The sequence below is a fragment of the Nerophis lumbriciformis genome, linkage group LG07 (assembly GCF_033978685.3).
Source record: "Nerophis lumbriciformis linkage group LG07, RoL_Nlum_v2.1, whole genome shotgun sequence".
NCBI lineage: Eukaryota > Metazoa > Chordata > Actinopteri > Syngnathiformes > Syngnathidae > Nerophis > Nerophis lumbriciformis.
In genome coordinates, this window is record NC_084554.2 from 20588602 (window position 1) to 20607254 (window position 18653).

Genomic DNA, 18653 nt, shown 5'->3' on the forward strand with positions numbered 1-18653 from the left:
GTTTCCACCATCAGTGATGGTTTGGGGTGCCATGTCATCTGCTGGTGTCGGTCCACTCTGTTTCCTGAGATCCGGGGTCAACGCAGCCGTCTACCAGCAAGTTTTAGAGCACTTCATGCTTCCTGCTGCTGACCTGCTCTATGGAGATGGAGATTTCAAGTTCCAACAGGACTTGGCGCCTGCACACAGCGCAAAATCTACCCGTGCCTGGTTTACGGACCATGGTATTTCTGTTCTAAATTGGCCCGCCAACTCCCCTGACCTTAGCCCCATAGAAAATCTGTGGGGTATTGTGAAAAGGAAGATGCAGAATGCCAGACCCAAAAACGCAGAAGAGTTGAAGGCCACTATCAGAGCAACCTGGGCTCTCATAACACCTGAGCAGTGCCAGAAACTCATCGACTCCATGCCACGCCGCATTAACGCAGTAATTGAGGCAAAAGGAGCTCCAACCAAGTATTGAGTATTGTACATGCTCATATTTTTCATTTTCATACTTTTCAGTTGGCCAACATTTCTAAAAATCCCTTTTTTGTATTAGCCTTAAGTAATATTCTAATTTTGTGACACACGGAATTTTGGATTTTCATTTGTTGCCACTTCAAATCATCAAAATTAAATGAAATAAACATTTGAATGCATCAGTCTGTGTGCAATGAATAAATATAATGTACAAGTTACACCTTTTGAATGCAATTACTGAAATAAATCAAGTTTTTCAAAATATTCTAATTTACTGGCTTTTACCTGTAATCTCCATACTTGCCAACCCTTCCGATTTTTCCGGGGCAACCATTCTCCCGAATTGCTCCCGATTTTCACTCGGACAACAATATTGAGGGCGTGCCGTGATGGCACTGCCTTTAGCGTCCTCTATAAGGCTGAAACGACGCGTCGACGTAGTCGACGTCATCGGTTACGTAAATACGTCGACGCCGTTTTTGTGCGTCGGCGCGTCGCATATTTACGTCACACTACTGTCATGGCGGAGCGCAAAGCAGACGATGTGAGCGAGGGGAAAAAAGCACGCCAAAAGTCGTCAAAAGTGTGGGAGTATTTCAATTGTATGCACACTGTGTCGAGCGGAAATGGCCTATCATAGCAGCACAACGGCTATGAACGAACATTTGAAAAGAAAACCCCCGACAGCGTTCTTGCCATCACCATCAACAAGTCAATCGTCCGCGTGCGTATACGTTGTCATTATTACACAAAAACATGAATGTGTCATTTGTATCTGCGTTGTAAATTCATAAACTAAAGCACCGTTTCGCTCTGAGAGGCGCGTTTGGCGTGCCTGTTCAGTGTTTACAAAGACGCGCTCCTCTTTAACGCTGTGGAGAGGCGGCGGCGGCCAGCGAGCGGCGAGGCGGGGCGCGCTGGGAGCGACGCCGCAATCGTGCCCAGGGGCGCGATCTGCGCAGTTGGAAGAGAAAAGACTTTGTGTAAAATTAAAAGATTGTAAACCTGGCAAAGCCGTCTGGCGTTCAGTCTGTCGGTCCTGAAAGAACCCCACGGCACAAGACGTGTCACAAACGCTAACGTTAATTAGTTGTGCAAATACCTTTTACAACATTAACAGTTACATATACTATGTACAAACGAACAATTAACTTTCACTTTAATCATACTATCATTGTTGTGTTATTAAGCAAAATAAGCAATACTTTTACTTTTGTTGAAATGTTTACACTGTACACTTTTTTGTATTGGATGTTTAGCTTTATTTTTGCACATTTTAGCAAATAAGCAATACTTTTACTTTTGTTGAAATGTTTACACTGTTGTTACAGAATATTTCCGTTTTGCACTTTTTTGTATTGGATGTTTATCTTTATTTTTGCACATTTTAAAGCAAAATAAGCAATACTTTTACTTTTGAAATGCTTATACTATTCCAGAATATTAAGATTTGCACTGGATGTTTACTTTTATATTTGCACATTAAAAAGCAAATAAGCTACTTTTAATTTTGTTAAATGTTAAAAGTTTTAAATGTTTTCATTGTTAGAGAATATTTTGTCATGTTGTTGTCAATGTTGACTGAGTGGCCAAACTTTTTTTTTTGTAAATAAAAGCCATGCCTTTTGAAAAAACTGGCCTACATTTATTTTTTCCTCTTCATTTTAAATAAAAAAAAAAATCGGTAAAAGGAAAAATAATCTATAGATTAATCGAAAAAATAATCTATAGATTAACCGATTAATCGAAAAAATAATCTATAGATTAATCGATAGAAAAATAATCGTTAGCTGCAGCCCTAGTCCTCTACAACCTGTCGTCGCGTCCGTTTTTTCTCCATACAAACATTATGCCGGCCCATTCACATGTTGTATGCGGCTTCTACAGACACACGTACGTGACTGCAAGACATACTTTGTCAACAGCCATACAGGTCACACTGAGGGTGGCCGTATAAACAAGTTTAACACTGTTACAAATATGCGCCACACCGTGAACCCACACCAAACAAGAATGACAAACATCCCGCACAACATAAACACAACAAAACAAATACCCAGAATCCCTTGCATCCCTAACTCTTCCTGGCTACAATATACACTCCCGCTACCACCAAACACCGCCCTCCCAACCCCGCCCCCCCACACCTCAACATCCCCCCGGTGCCCCCCCCCCATCTCCCGAATTCAGAGGTCTCAAGGTTGGCAAGTATGATCATCTCTACCACATTTTTAGAAGTGCAATCTAGACAACAGCTGCAATTTTTTAGCTTTCTGAAGGTGCGCTCAGTGTTGGTGCACTGGAACGATAGAGATGCAAGAAATTGCATATTGCAAGAAATTGCATATTGCAATACGTTTTTTCATAGGGGATATAGTATAGTTTGTATTAATATGAAAAAACAAAAGTAATAAAAAAACGCCAGCAGTCTGTTAGCTCCAATCAGCCGTCATCAAGCGACTCTAAATTATAAAATTATATTGCTGAATGGACAGTATGTCTAATATTTTTATTTCTGACTGTATAAATACGTTGACAAGTGAACAAACAGAGTATTTGGTCTCCATTGTCTGTTATTGCAGAGATCGCCTCCTTTCTTGCAGCCATTTGTGCGTAACTGCCAGTTTGTATGTACATTTCAAACATGCTAAATAGAGAAACAAAAACAGTTTAGGTTTTGATGAATCATATTGTGAGTGCTAAATTATTATATTTGCATCTCCTCCTCCCAGTATTGAGTGTTCTATTAATGGGCATATATTCAGCATATACATGAAGACAAGCACACTGAATGGATTATGAATTACCAAAAATGTGTGCTTTGCTCAGGGGAGAGAAAGGCAGATTCTTCAAGAAACCATCCACAACTTCCAGTCATCCTTTGGAAGCAGTGCCAGTAACCAGAGGGCACCAGGAGAAGTACTATGTGGGTTTGATTTATTTTATTTCTGTTTACTCATGTCTTGCTCAACAGTGACTACTTCAATCAGTACCTGACACAGCATATGTTCATGTACATTATTATATGTATTTTTTTTAATGTCAATACAATATTGAAAAAAGTAGTGATGCACCAAATTTTCCTCCACTGAAAACTTTCTTTTGTAAGACTTTTATCAGTGAAACAACATTAATGATACAGGATGTTGTGATGAAGTAAGAAGGAAGTACGCTCATCTGAAGGAGAGGCAACGTGTCTTTGAATCTTCAATATATCAGAGAAAGACAGCAATCTGCAAAAGTGCAATGTTGAAATATAAAATGCAGTATTTTTAACCTTTAGGTTTAATCACCTATAACCCTATGAACAATACACACAGAAAATGAAAGTAACCCCAAACGGCTCAACTCCATCTGTGATGCCTTTCAGTATTTAACCTGTACATTATTTTTATTTTATATTGCAGTAATACAAGTGGTAAATAAATGTTTTTATAATTTTATGATTGTTTTATTTTTTGAAGGATAAATATTAATTTGTGTAATTTTAACGCCTCAAATTCAGTGATGTTAAAACAAAGCAATAGTCATAAACAGTAATGCTAATATTAATTGTCATAATAATTTATTAAGCTGTTTCCATTTTCAAACTTGTTTTTTTATTTTTGGTTTTCGGTTTCAGTCAAGAATTTCATTTTTGGTACATCTTTAGTAGCAATGTACGTTTCAATACAATTTTTGTTAATGCATTATATTAACATGATATGTGTGTTAAATCAAATCAAATCAAATCAACTTTATTTATAGAGCACATTTAAAATTTATTTATAGAGCACATTTAAAATTTACCACAGGTTAATACAATGCGATAATACTGTATTTAGACATTTTTAGCGTGTGTTTTTAGTCTTTTTGTATTTGTGTGTTTTAGTCTTTTTGTATTTGTTTGCTTTAGTCTTGTGACTGAACACTCATGCAACACAATAAATATACAATATTTAACATTAATAAATCGTATTGTGTACTTTTTTTAAAGTAAAAATAGTAAGGTATTATATTTATAATATTACGGTATACATACCATGTTTTGTATTTACTTATTCATTTTCTGGTCAATTCTAATTTTGAGTTATTTTTAAAATAATTAATTATTAGTATTTATTAGTTAATTATGAATTAAATTGAAGTATTTTTTCTAATTAATGAATAACATATACCCAGACTTTCAGTAGCTGCAGTACAATGATAGTTTTCATGCAGTAGCTTCAAATATGCAATATTGTTAGTGCAGACATTATTGGTTTTATTTGTGCTCAATCTGCTTCAGCTATCATAGTTGATACACTATCATAATCATGCTTACGCCAAATACAATAAGGACATGCCTAATCAGCATATCCTGCACTCACTTCATAAAATACATCCAAAAATGGCAAACCTTGGGTATAGAAACATAATATTTCTGATAGTAATCTTTCTTTATACTTCATTTATTTTTAGTAATAATCGAGTTTTCATCTGTTATGAATGCATACACATAAATGTCTTCTTTCATAATGTGTTAGTTTTCTTTTTAAACATTTAGTTAAGTTTTAGTATGTAAGAGAAATTCATGTTTTGACGTGTTATTGTTTGTTTCTAGCACCAACTAACTGGACGAGACATCAAGTTGCTTCTTCCACTAAAAGGTAACGACAAATGAAAGTACAGCCCTGCAACAAAAAGTACTTTTCTACAAGTGGAAGTAACTTTATTAAATGTCTTCTGTGGATCATAAAGTGAGGACATGCCTGCTGCACACAACGCAAGTTGAATATTGTCAAATATGTTTTTAAAAAGAACACGTTATTCATGCAAAATAAAACAAAGGAAGAATCATATCAGACTGATTCATGAATTCTAGCATGTTCTTTGACTACAGATGATGTTGTAATTTAGCTAGCATAAATAATCAATGTATGTATGTGTAATGTATAATACATTTGTTGTTCTTGTTAGATAACAAATATGAGCTTGTTTTGAAAAAAATGGAATTTGTTTTTGAAACTTTAGCTGATGTCTGTGCAAGAATGTAAATGATAAAAGTGCATGTTGAAGATAGATAATTACATTTATGCAACATATTCCTGAATTAATGTTGTCTAACTCCTCTGGAATATGAAGATGTCAAAATGTTCAGAGCAGCTTGTTTTTTCTCCAGTGTTAGAAGTTTAACACATAAACAAGTGAGGTGTGAAGCTCTGTTAGCCTCGAGGTGTTATTCACATAGAACCATGGGACAACATGAGATAACATGAGACAATATGAGGTAACATGACACATATTATTTGTGTAGAAACAATAGACAACATGAAATAACATGAGACAACATAAAAAATCATGAGGAACACAAGATAACATGAGACATGTTATTAGATACAAGAGACAACATTAGACACTGTTTAGAAACAAGAAATAACAAGAAATTACATTAACATGAGTTAACATGAGACAGCATGAGATAACATGAGACATGTTATTAGAAACCGACAACATGTAAAGCATGCGATTACATTAGACGTTAGCCAGCATGAGATGACAACATGAGACAGTGTTAGATACCATTAAACAACGTGAGATAACATAAAATATCATGAGATAACATGAGACATGGAATTCGGAACAAAAGAGAGCAGTTTTGATGTTAGCTGAGTCACCAACTTTAAATAAGCAAGCCTTTGAAGAGCTGAGAAATCTACAAAAACAATAATTTATTACAATCTGCTATCTGAGACAAAGATAGTCGTAGTTCAAAGAACTTAATAATCTGAATACTGGAATCTGTGAAGGGTCCAGCTTGGCCACACAAAGATGTCTGGTACAGATGTCGACTGCAGGGGGGGTCGTGAAATATGTTAATTTTAACTTTTTCAAAAATATATTTCTTCGTATTCCCACTGCAATTTTTCCACAAATTTTAAATGCCTTTAAATACACATTATTTTATAAATTGTATAGTATAATGGCCAGCCTACTCACTGTACCTTACAGGTTTAAAGTAAAAACATGAATAAATAATTATTATTACTGTATATTCATGTAAGCATTTAAGATAGCTAAGAATTAGAGCTCTAGTTGCCTGCTAGCAATGAGATGTGCGAGTTTTCAACCAACAATTAGCGGGACTATACTGTATTATTTTTATATGTTAGTGTTGCACAATGAAAAGGTACATTTGGGACCAGTTTAATTCAAAACACAATTTTATAGAGATTTCATTCAAGAACTGAAGACAAATTTAGACAAGCTTGTAATTAACAAATTATTAGTATGTGGCTGATGCAGAATTATTACATAACTACATATTTGCCTCATATATTTTTTACGACCTTGTTTTGCTTGTAAAATATACATGAGCCCAATAAAGGAAAACGTATCTGTGATATTTGACAAATGCTCTTATAAAATATACATTACTTATTCAATACTGATTTATAAAATTGACCTATTTATTTGATACTGATGTACAATATTTACTTATTTGTTTAATACTGATTTACAAGATTTACTTATTTATTCAACTGGTTTACAATATTTATTTATTAATTAAATGTAACTGGTTTACAAAATGTACTTATTTATTTGATTGATTTACAATATTTAATTATTTTATTGAACTAAAACTCAAACCATAAACCATTATTTACAAGAAACTGCTCTTGTTGGCGGTCCTTGTGTGACTCACCTTTTGCCACCTGGTGGCAGTATTTAACTAAAAACATTCTATTACATGAGTCCAGTCTTTACAGTTCAATGACAATTTACATGATCATCCATCCATCCATCCATCCATTTTCTACCGCTTATTCCCTTCGGGGTCGCGGGGGGCGCTGGAGCCTATCTCAGCTACAATCGGGCAGAAGGCGGGGTACACCCTGGACAAGTCGCCACATGATCATACAATTAAAAATATATATAAAGTTACAAATGTATTTGAAACAAAGTTAATGGTCTATTACTCCTGAAAAAATACACTTTTTAAGAAGCAAAACAATATCACAGTGAAACTTAGAGCTGACTTTAGAAAAACATGTGATGCAGTATGGCAGCAGGGGTTAGTGCATGTGCCACACAATACAGAGGTCCCGAGTGGTCCTAAGTTCAATCCCAGGCTCAGGATCCTTCTGTGTGGAGTTTGCATGTTCTCCCCATGACTAAAATTTGCAAACAATAACAAAGTTTACCAGCTCGAACATTAAGTATCTTGTCTATTCAATCAAATTTAGGTTGAAAAAGATTTGCAAATCATTTGTATTCTCTTTTTATTCATGATTTACACAATGTGCCAATGGCACCAGGGGTTAGTGCATGTGCCTCACAATACGAAGGGTTCGATCCCGAGCCCGCGGTCTCTCCGTGTGGAGTTTGCATGTTCTCCCCGTGACTGCGTGGGTTCCCTGTGGTTACTCCGGCTTCCTCCCACCTCCAAAGACATGCACCTGGGGATAGGTTGATTGGCAACACTAAACTGGCCCTAGTGTGTGAATGTGAGTGTGAATGTTGTCTGTCTGTCTATCTGTGTTGGCACTGTGATGAGGTGGCGACTTGTCCAGGGTGTACCCCGCCTTCCGCCCGAATGCAGCTGAGATAGGCTCCAGCACCCCCCGCGACCCCAAAAAAGGGACAAGCGGTAGGAAATGGATGGATGATTGATTGATTGATTGATTGATTGAGACTTTTATTAGTAGGTTGCACAGTGAAGTACATATTCCGTACAATTGACCACTAAATGGTAACACCCGAATAAGTTTTTCAACTTGTTTAAGTCGGGTACACTTAAATTGATTCATGATACAAATATATACTATCAGATATATACTATCATAATACAGTCATCACACAAGATAATCATCAGGATTAATGCATTAATGCATTGAATTATTTACATTATTTACAATCCGGGGTGTGGGATGTGGAGGGGGGTGGTGGGGGGTAGGTTTGGTTGTTATCATCACTTCAGTCATCAACAATTGAGAACAGAGAAATGGACATTGAAACAGTGTAGGTCTGGCTTAATAGGACATGTACAGCAAGTAGTGGACATAGAGAGAGAGAGAGAGAGAGAGAGAGAGAGAGAGAGAGAGAGAGAGAGAGAGAGAGATATCAGAAGGCATAAGAAAAAGTATCTAAATTTGATTATTTACATTTGATTATTAACAATCTGGGGAGGGTGTTAGTTTAGGGTTGAAGTTGCCTGGAGGTGTACTTTTATCACGGTTTTGAAGGAGGATCGAGATGCCCTTTCTTTTACACCTGTTGGGAGTGCATTGATGTGTCATAGAAAGAGAATGAGTTAAGACCTTTGTTATATCGGAATCTGGGTTTAACGTGGTTAGTGGAGCTCCCCCTGGTGTTGTGGTTATGGCGGTCATTTACGTTAAGAAAGTAGTTTGACATGTACTTAGGTATCAGGGAGGTGTAGCTGATTTTATAGACTAGGCTCAGTGCAAGTTGTTTTACTCTGTCCTCCACCCTGAGCCAGCCCACTTTGAAAAAGTGGGTAGGAGTGAGGTGTGATCTGGGGTGGAGGTCTCGAAGTAATCTGACTAGCTTGTTCTGGGATGTTTGGAGTTTAGATTTGAGGGTTTTGGAGGTGCTAGGGTACCAGGAGGTGCATGCGTAATCGAAAAAGGGTTGAACGAGAGTTCCAGCTAGAATCCTCATGGTGCTTTTGTTGACCAGAGAGGAGATTCTATAGAGAAATCTTGTTCGTTGGTTGACCTTTTTGATTACCTTGGTTACCATTTTATCACAGGAAAGATTAGCCTCGAGAATGGAACCTAGGTAGGTGACCTCCTCTTTCCTGGTGATAACAATGTCACCCACTTTTATAGTGAAGTCATTGACTTTCTTAATGTTGATGTGGGATCCAAACAGGATAGATTCCGTTTTACCCAAGTGTATAGATAGCTTATTGTCAGCGAGCCAGGTGCAAGTTCTACAGAGTTCAGCACTGAGGATTTTCTCCACCTGTGACTTGTCCTTGTCTGATACCAGCAGGGCCGAGTCATCCGCAAACAAGAACAATTCACAGTCGCATGCTGATGACAAGTCGTTTATGTATATTAGGAACAGTAAAGGCCCTAATATACTGCCTTGGGGGACTCCACAGCTTACTGAGAGGGGGGGGGGGGGGGGACATGATGCCTTTCACCTCTACCACCTGTTTCCTCCCCTCCAAGTAAGATTGCATCCAGTTCGATGAGGTTTTGTCAAATCCAATTGCTCTGAGCTTATCCAACAGTATAGCCTGGCCAACGGTGTCAAAGGCCTTCTGAGGTTCCAGCATGACCATGCCGCAGTATTCGCCCGCGTCCACCTCATGCTTGATGTGGTCGGTCAGATAGAGAAGGCATGTGTCAGTGGAGTGGTTAGTTCTGAATCCCGATTGGAATTTGTGCATGAGTTTATTGGTGGTAAGGTAACTATCGACCTGTTCATAAACTATTTTTTCCATTACTTTCAAAATGGAACTGAGAATAGAAACAGATCGGTAGTTGCCAGGTTCCAATTTGCTTCCTTTTTTAAAGAGGGGAGTTACTCTTGCTATCTTAAAATCTTTTGGTACTTGGCCTTGTGTAATTGAGAGGTTTATTATGTGCGTGATGATTGGGGCAATGGTGGAGACAGAGTCCCTGAGAAATCTGGAGGGGATATTGTCAAAGGGGAACATTATCACCAGACCTATGTAAGCGTCAATATATACGTTGATGTTGCAGAAAAAAGACCATATATTTTTTTAACCGATTTCCGAACTCTAAATGGGTGAATTTTGGCGAATTAAACGCCTTTCTAGTATTCTCTCTCGGAGCGATGACGTCACAACGTGACGTCACATCGGGAAGCAATCCGCCATTTTCTCAAACACAGAGTCAAATCAGCTCTGTTATTTTCCGTTTTTTCGACTGTTTTCCGTACCTTGGAGACATCATGCCTCGTCGGTGTGTTGTCGGAGGGTGTAACAACACGAACAGGGACGGATTCAAGTTGCACCAGTGGCCCAAAGATGCGAAAGTGGCAAGAAATTGGACGTTTGTTCCGCACACTTTACCAACGAAAGCTATGCTACGACAGAGATGGCAAGAATGTGTGGATATCCTGCGACACTCAAAACAGATGCATTTCCAACGATAAAGTCAAAGAAATCTGCCGCCAGACCCCCATTGAATCTGCCGGAGTGTGTGAGCAATTCAGGGACAAAGGGCCTCGGTAGCACGGCAAGCAATGGCGGCAGTTTGTTCCCGCAGACGAGCGAGCTAAACCCCCTGGATGTCTTGGCTTACACCGTCCCTTATGCCACCGAAGATGATTAAGAGAAGAATATCGACCCTAGCTTCCCTGGCCTGCTGACATCAACTCCAAAACTGGACAGATCAGCTTTCAGGAAAAGATAGCGGATGAGGGTATGTCTACAGAATATATTAATTGATGAAAATTGGGCTGTCTGCACTCTCAAAGTGCATGTTGTTGCCAAATGTATTTCATATGCTGTAGACCTAGTTCATAGTTGTTAGTTTCCTTTAATGCCAAACAAACACATACCAATCGTTGGTTAGAAGGCGATTGCCGAATTCGTCCTCGCTTTCTCCCGTGTCGCTGGCTGTCGTGTCGTTTTCGTCGTTTTCGCTTGCATACGGTTCAAACCGATATGGCTCAATAGCTTCAGTTTCTTCTTCAATTTCGTTTTCGCTACCTGCCTCCACACTACAACCATCCGTTTCAATACATGCGTAATCTGTTGAATCGCTTAAACCGCTGAAATCCGAGTCTGAATCCGAGCTAATGTCGCTATAGCTTGCTGTTCTATGCACCATGTTTGTTTGTGTTGGCATCACTATGTGACGTCACAGGAAAATGGACGGGTGTATATAACGATGGTTAAAATCAGGCACTTTGAAGTTTTTTTTAGGGATATTGCGTGATGTGTAAAATTTTGAAAAAAACTTCGAAAAATAAAATAAGCCACTGGGAACTGATTTTTAATGGTTTTAACCCTTCTGAAATTGTGATAATGGGCCGGTGGCCTTGTTTGGGTGGAGCGCGCTCAATTTTTTAAACACCTCATCAGCTGAGACCATTTCTAATTTGAAATCGTTGTTGGATACTCCTAGCTTTCTGTAGAAGGCTTTAATGTGTTCTACACCAAAGCGACCAGAGAGGTGGGACAGCTTGTTGACAAGCGTTGCGGCTATGCTGGTGAAAAAGGTGTTAAGTCTGCTTGCTACCTCCATTTTGTCTGTAATGAGGGAGTCACCCTCCTTGATGCTGATGTTGGTGAGTCTGGTTTTAAGTTTTTGGCTGCAACCGGGAAGCTGGTTGTTGAGGATTTTTCAGAGCTCACGTGGCTTATTTGTGTTTTTCTCTATTTTGTCGTTAATGTAATTTTTTTTTAAGGATTTCGTCAGGTTGGTTGTCCATCCATCCATCCATTTTCTACCGCTTGTCCCTTTTTGGAGTCGCGGGGGTCGCTGGAGCCTATCTCAGCTGCATTCGGGCGGAAGGCGGAGTACATGTTGGTTGTCTTATTTCTTAATTTATTGCATTGCTTTTTGAGAGTTGAAAGGAGTGATTTGAGGTTATTATTGGGTTGTTTATCTATTTCTGTTTTACACTTTTTGTATTCGGAGTATTTTCTGTCTCTGTCTTTTATGGCAGCTAATAGGTCCGGATTCATCCCTGGTTCAGAGCGGGCTTTGATCCTGACTGTTCTCACAGGAGCCATGTCATTTAGTATCTTTAGGAACGCTGTTTTGAAGCGATCCCAAGCAACATCGACCAGGTTACTCGTGAGCACAGGGGACCAGTCCCACTCATCTAATTTTAAGTTAAAATAATCACTGGAGTATTTTTTAAGAGATCTGGATTGGGCTGTTATGTGGCCATTGGCTTTGGGTTTAGCTACTTTGCGGGTGCAGAAGGTTAGATAGTGGTCGCTAAGACCACAGATCATGACCCCACTATTTTTTATTTCAGGCCGGTCTGAAGTGAGAATGAGATCTATAGTTGATTGGGTGGACTCACACACCCTTGTAGGTAGTGTTATTAGCTGGGAAAGACCATGTAGATTACAAAACTTACTGTAGGATCTGAAGACAGGCGCATCTCTGCGTTGAATATCTGTGTCCAGATCTCCAGTTATAATTTTCTCCACGTTGTCTGCCCCAGCCAAGCACTCCTCCAGAGCCCCATAGAAATCATTCTGATTAAGGGGTCTGTAAACAGTCCCTATCAGTACCGGCTTAGTGTTTTTAAATTTGAATTCCGCCCACACAGATTCAAGGTCATTGTGGTTAAGATCAGTGCGAGTTATGTATTTTATATCCTGATGAAAATACATACAAACGCCCCCACCATGTTTATTCCTGTCCTTTCTGATAACCGAAAAGTTTTCTATTTCTATCTCTGAGTCAGAAACACTTTGATCAAATTTGGTTTTAGAGAAACACAGGATTTTTACCTTCGTGTTGAGGAACATTTCTCTGATTTGGTCGAGTTTGGTTCCAGAGTGGCTGTTCACATTAAGGTGGATGATGTGTAGTCCACTGGAACCAAAAAGAGCATCAGAGTCCGCTGTGTAGTGGTACTGTCCAGAAAAGTTGTTGGTTGTTATTGAAGTTGAAGTTGGAGAGCACTTCAGTTCGTTGTTTGACGCGTCCTCGAGGCCGCGTGGACCCCCGCCACATCGTCTCCACTGCAGACCGGGGTGTCGATGTCGACAGTCACCTCGTTGACCGCCGCCGCGCCGCTCTCCGCCGTGCCGTTCGCCGCTGCGCCGTTCGCCGTCTTCACCGATTTCTGGGTCGTCCGCCACCGCCGCCGCCGACCGTGTTGATGAACGGGGCGAAGTCTTCCGTCGAGCCGCCGATCGCTAGAGCACAGGTGAGCTTGAGTTGAGATGAGCAGATAGGAGGTCCCGCAGCTAAGTTAGCTTCAATGGCGTCGCTAGCAGTAGCATTGCTAGGCTTCGCCAGGCGGGACAACATTAACCGTGTGGTTACAGGTCCAGGGTTGAGTTCAGTGTCTCCTGAGAGTAGAAGTAATAATAGTATTGTTGCTCTTCGGTCTATCCTTCCAATCAGGGGCATGTTTCTTCTGTTTCGATCTACAGTCAAGCACAAGGCTATCACTTTAGCTCCGAAGCTAAAGTGCTTCGCTGATGTATTGTCGATGAGATAAAAATCACTGTGATTGTCCATTTCGCGTTCACGACTCTCATTTTCAAGAGGGTAAAGTATCCGAGGAGGTTTAAAATATAAATCTGTGATCCACAGTAGAAAAAGGAGGAAGTGTGGGCTCATCCGAGTAGTTGATTGTATTCCCAAGCGGGAGCGAAAGAGGATGCGACTGTTCATCTCGGCGTCCAAGCTGTCGCTGAATGGTGGATGTAATGCAGTGACCTCTAGTGGTGAGTGTTCACATTACAACTACTTTAACATTTATTTCGCATTACATTTTGAAATTATATTTAATTTTTTTGTTTTAATATTTTTGCAGCAAAGAGTAGGTTGGACTGAAATAAACACATTTTCAGATCCTTACATTGACTTTTTAACCTTAAGGTCAGCTTCTATTTTGCATAACATTTTATTTTCTTCCAAAGTGTGCAAATCTGACCAAAAAAACTAAAATGTCTGTTGCTTCTCCAAATAAGAATAACATTGAAGAAGTCTTGAGTTTTCTGTAACTGTGAGCTACGGAACAATTTATTCATTTAGTTCAGGGGTCTCCAAACCTTTTGACTCGGGGGCCGCATTGGGTTAAAAAAAATTGTCCGGGGGCCAGGCTGTATATATATATATATATATATATATATATATATATATATATATATATATATTTATATATATATATATATATATACATATATATATATATATATATGTATATATTTAACATTGATGTTCATCAACATTTAACATTGTCACGTTATCGATGGGAATTCATTTTTAGACAATATGATTTGCCTGAGCGGCTAGGAGACACCAAGAGTAACAAGTGGTAGAAAATGTATTAGAAAGGAAAGATTTAAAAAAAAAAAAAAATTTAACTTGGGACTTCCTGTGGGCTGGATTTTGGACGCTGGGGGGCCGGATCTGGCCCGCGGGCCGTAGTTTGGGGACCCCTGATTTAGTTGAACAGATCTGACATTGAGTTTATGAATATCGATCAAAGCTATTCTTGTATCTTTTTTACTGTTTCTTTTCTGTGTTCCCAATCATTAAATTTTTTGATGCAAGCTTCATATTTCAGGTTTTTCTCCAAATATATTACAGCATTACAAAAAAACTACTGTGAGCAGCAAACAACCCCTCATCTTTGCTTGAATTCATGATGTATTGTGACGGCTGAGATCTTTAAATTGAACAATGCTGTTATTTTGTTCACTGCTTTGTCTTCCTGAAACATAGTTCATGCTTTTAAAACTGTGCTCTAAATGATATTGTTCATCCATCAATAATTCATGTCCATTATAATCAAACAAGTCGTGTCTCAGCTTCACTCGCCCCCTGAGAACCACAACAACGTCTGATCAATGATGCAGGTCACAATATTTCAATATTTCAATTGGCATGCAGCTTTCAGTCGTTTGTCACTCGTGCGCACACACTTGCGTGCTAAGGTTCATCCTGCAGTGTTATCAGGACTTTATTGGGAGCAGCGGAGCTCATTTGGATTTTCATTGATACCAAACATTATTATTAGTACCTAAACAGCCTAGCTTTAATTAAGTCATGGTGTTAATACGACATTTGACCCCTGAAGATAACCACAGTTACACCTGTTATAACAAACACATACATGCAAAACAGCAACAAAGGTGCAATCACAACAATATGATCAATAATTTGTTTTTGTGCAGCCATTTGTGATGCACAGCATATTTTCTGTTTCCCCTCACCAATTCTAGAAATAAAAATATACTGAAATTGTTAAAGAAAGCAAAACATTTAAGTTCCATCCATCCATTTTTTACCGCTTGTCCCTTTCGGGGTCACGCGATGAGGTGGCGACTTGTCCATGGTGCACCACGCCTTCCGCCCGTGTGCAGTTGAGATGGGCTCCAGCGCCCCCAGCGACATTTAAGTTGAAATATTAATACTAATTATAGTTATATATATTAGTACTTACCGGTAAATAATAATTTTCTATTTGTGTCATTGAGTAAATGTATAAAATCAGCAGGGCATATATATATTGTGGCACCTGATTCTCACCAAGACACAGGATTGGGTTTGCAAAAAGCCGAAAAGGGCATTTATTGCACAAGTCTTTGTAGGAAGGGCAGGGTGTAGAAGTATCAAACTGAAAGTGTCCATTAACAAACATAAATATCTCCCATCCGGGGCTCTCAATCCTTCACACAGCACACTTCTTTACATGTCGTAGGTAATTGCCTATCAAACAAGAGAAAACATAATATTAGAAAACATTTCCCTAATAATGTCATTAATGTGGAAATAGTGGATGTCTCACTTACCGCCTGATGCACCTGCCTTGACACAGAGGAGAGCCAGACCTGAATGAGGCAGAGTGAAGAACAGTTTGTAGCTGGGCCCCACCTGGCCGCACAGCTGGTGGCACTTCAGGCTGATTGAGCAGGTGCAGGGGAATGTACCGCCCCTCGATGATACGACCAAAGCTGGGGCGTTGTCCTCTGTGTTCCACTCTGCCTCCATGCCCTGGCTCCTCCCCCTGTGAGGTGTCTACCTGTCAGGCGGTGCTTGAGTGAGACTCCACATATCCCCCCCCTAAGCTTGCCGGTCGGTCCGGGAGCTTCTTTGTCCTCTTCATAGAGCCGGGACATGGCGTCTGCATGTGGGATCGCCTTCCCAGGCCGATATTCTATGGTGAAGTGGTAATTCTGTAGTTCCAGGAACCAGCGTGTGACGTGATCATTTCGATCCTTATTTGTGGACATTCACTTCAAGGGGGCGTGGTCTGTTACCAAGGTGAAGGTCCTACCCCATAGGTAGTAGCGGAGGTGGTGTATTGCCCATTTGACTGCCAAGCACTCCTTTTCCACTGTGGCATAGTTTCGCTCATGGCTCTGGAGCTTCAGACTAATAAATGTTACTGGGTGCTCCTCTCCGTCCACGAGCTGGGCGAGCACGGCTCCAATGCCCGTGCCTGAGGCATCAGTGTGGAGGATGAACGGCTGACTGAAGTCGGGGGCTTTCAACACTGGCTTTCCTCAACATCTGGAAGGCAGTCTCGGTCTCAGCCGTCCAGGTGACATGATGGGGCAGTTTGTTCCGTGTCAGTTCATACAGCGGTGTTGCAATCGTACAGAAATTTTTAATAAACTTTTGATAATATGATACCAGGTCAATAAATGATTTTACTTGCTTTTTCGTCAAGGGGCGGTGCCATTCCTTGATGCGCTCCACTTTGCAGGCCTGGGGTTTCACGCAGCCTCTTCCTATTGTTTAGCCGAGATAATCAGTCTCAGTCAGACCCACTCGGCACTTCTTAGCGTTGACAGTCAGTCCGGCATGTCTAAGAGCTCCTAGGACCGCGTTGAGATGCTGGAGATGGAGAGACCAGCTGGTGCTATGAATCACAATATATATATATATATATATATATATATATGTATATATAACAATCGGGTTGGACCATGGAGTATGGGATTCCTCTATTATTCCAAGTTCTAGCATTTTTTTTACCTCTTCTTTTATAGCCGCCCGCCTGGCTTCTGGGATTCGGTAGGGCCTTTGTCTTATCACCTTTCCGGGTTTTGTCTCAATGTCATGTTTGATTGCCTGGGTCCTTCCGGGCAGTTCCGAGAGGCGGTCCTGGTTCCGTCCCAGAAGTTCCTTCACCTCCTGCTTTTGGGACGGGGAGAGGTCCTCTCCTATAGGTACCAGGGGAATGGTCTGGGTAGAGTGTGCAGTTAAAAACGCAGCAGATGGCAACGGCTGTGCCGCATGCCATCTTTTCAGAATATTTACATGGTAAATTTGGTGACCTTTCCGCCGGCCTGGCTGGTTTACATTGTAGTTCACGGCCCCCATTCTCTCAATTACCTCGTAAGGCCCCTGCCATCTGGCCAAGAACTTGCATTCACTGGATGGAACTAATACCAGCACTTTTTCCCCAACCTGGAACTCTCGGCGTGTGGCACCTCTGTCATACGTTCTTGCCTGTTCTCTTTGGGCTTTTTCCATATGTTCTCTTACCATGGGCCAGATTTTGCGAGCCCGGGCTTGTAGTTGGGCGACATGGTCGATCACACAGCGGTGTGGCGAGGGATGGTTCTCCCAGGTTTCTTTCGCAATGTCCAGCACGCCTCAGGGACGTCGGCCATAAACTAGCTCAAAGGAGGAGAAGCCAGTGGACGCCTGGGGCACCTCTCTGATGTCAAAGAGGACATATGGAATGAGGTGATCCCAGTCTTTCCCGTCTTCGTCGGCTACTTTTTTTAGCATCTTTTTCAACGTACAGTTGAAACGTTCCACCAGGATGATATACAGAGGTTCGTATGCGTTTTACTTTCAGCCATTTGTAGAGCATGGTTAGCACTTGTGACATGAAACATGTGCCCTGGTCCGTTAAAATCTCATTTGCAATTCCAACTCGGCTAAACATCATAAACAGTTTGTGTGCTATAGCTTTGGCTGAGGCTGTGCGTAATGGTACAGCCTCCGGATATCGGGTGGCATAGTCTATTATTACCAGTATGTCGCGATGTCCTCTGGCTGACTTCGGGAGTGGTCCAACGATGTCCATTGCCAGACGTGAGAATGGGGTGCTGATGATGGGGAGCAGGACCAAGGGGTTTCGATACGTGAGTTTAGGTGCAGTCTTTTGGCAATCGGGACAGCCCTTGCAGAAGTCTTCTATGGCTCGTTTCACACCGGGCCAATAGAAGCAGGTTATTACGCGGTCGTGTCTTTTGTACACCGAGGTGAGCTCCCAGGTGGTATTTTTTTTTTTTTTTGTCATAAAGAAATACAATCATGTGTGCTTACGGACTGTATCCCTGCAGACCAGGGGCGTCACTAGCTTTTAAGGACGGGGGGGCTTAGCCCCCAGGAGATGCACAAGATACGAGCGAACGTAGCGCACGAGCACAAAACTTCACAAACGGCTAACAAAGACTTACAAATTATTCATTGTTATTATTATTATTTCAGTCGGTTTATTTTCAATCTGTGTTCAGTACAACAACAAACATGGGTTTGCACAGTGACATTTTGTTTACAGAATCA

The 18653-nt window shown here is 40.5% G+C and overlaps 1 protein-coding gene across 1 annotated transcript in view; it reads left to right on the forward strand.

The window, feature by feature from the left end:
* The window catches only part of LOC133609257 (ankyrin repeat and SAM domain-containing protein 6-like), a 49621-nt gene extending 43974 nt beyond the window's left edge, over window positions 1-5647 (forward strand). Inside the window, exons 17-19 of the mRNA XM_061964766.2 lie at window positions 3292-3388; window positions 5045-5090; window positions 5182-5647. Coding sequence (XP_061820750.1) covers window positions 3292-3388; window positions 5045-5090; window positions 5182-5215 — 177 coding nt within the window. The 3' untranslated portion in view covers window positions 5216-5647. The remainder of the gene's footprint in view (window positions 1-3291; window positions 3389-5044; window positions 5091-5181) is intronic.
* The last annotated feature ends 13006 nt before the right edge of the window (window positions 5648-18653 follow it).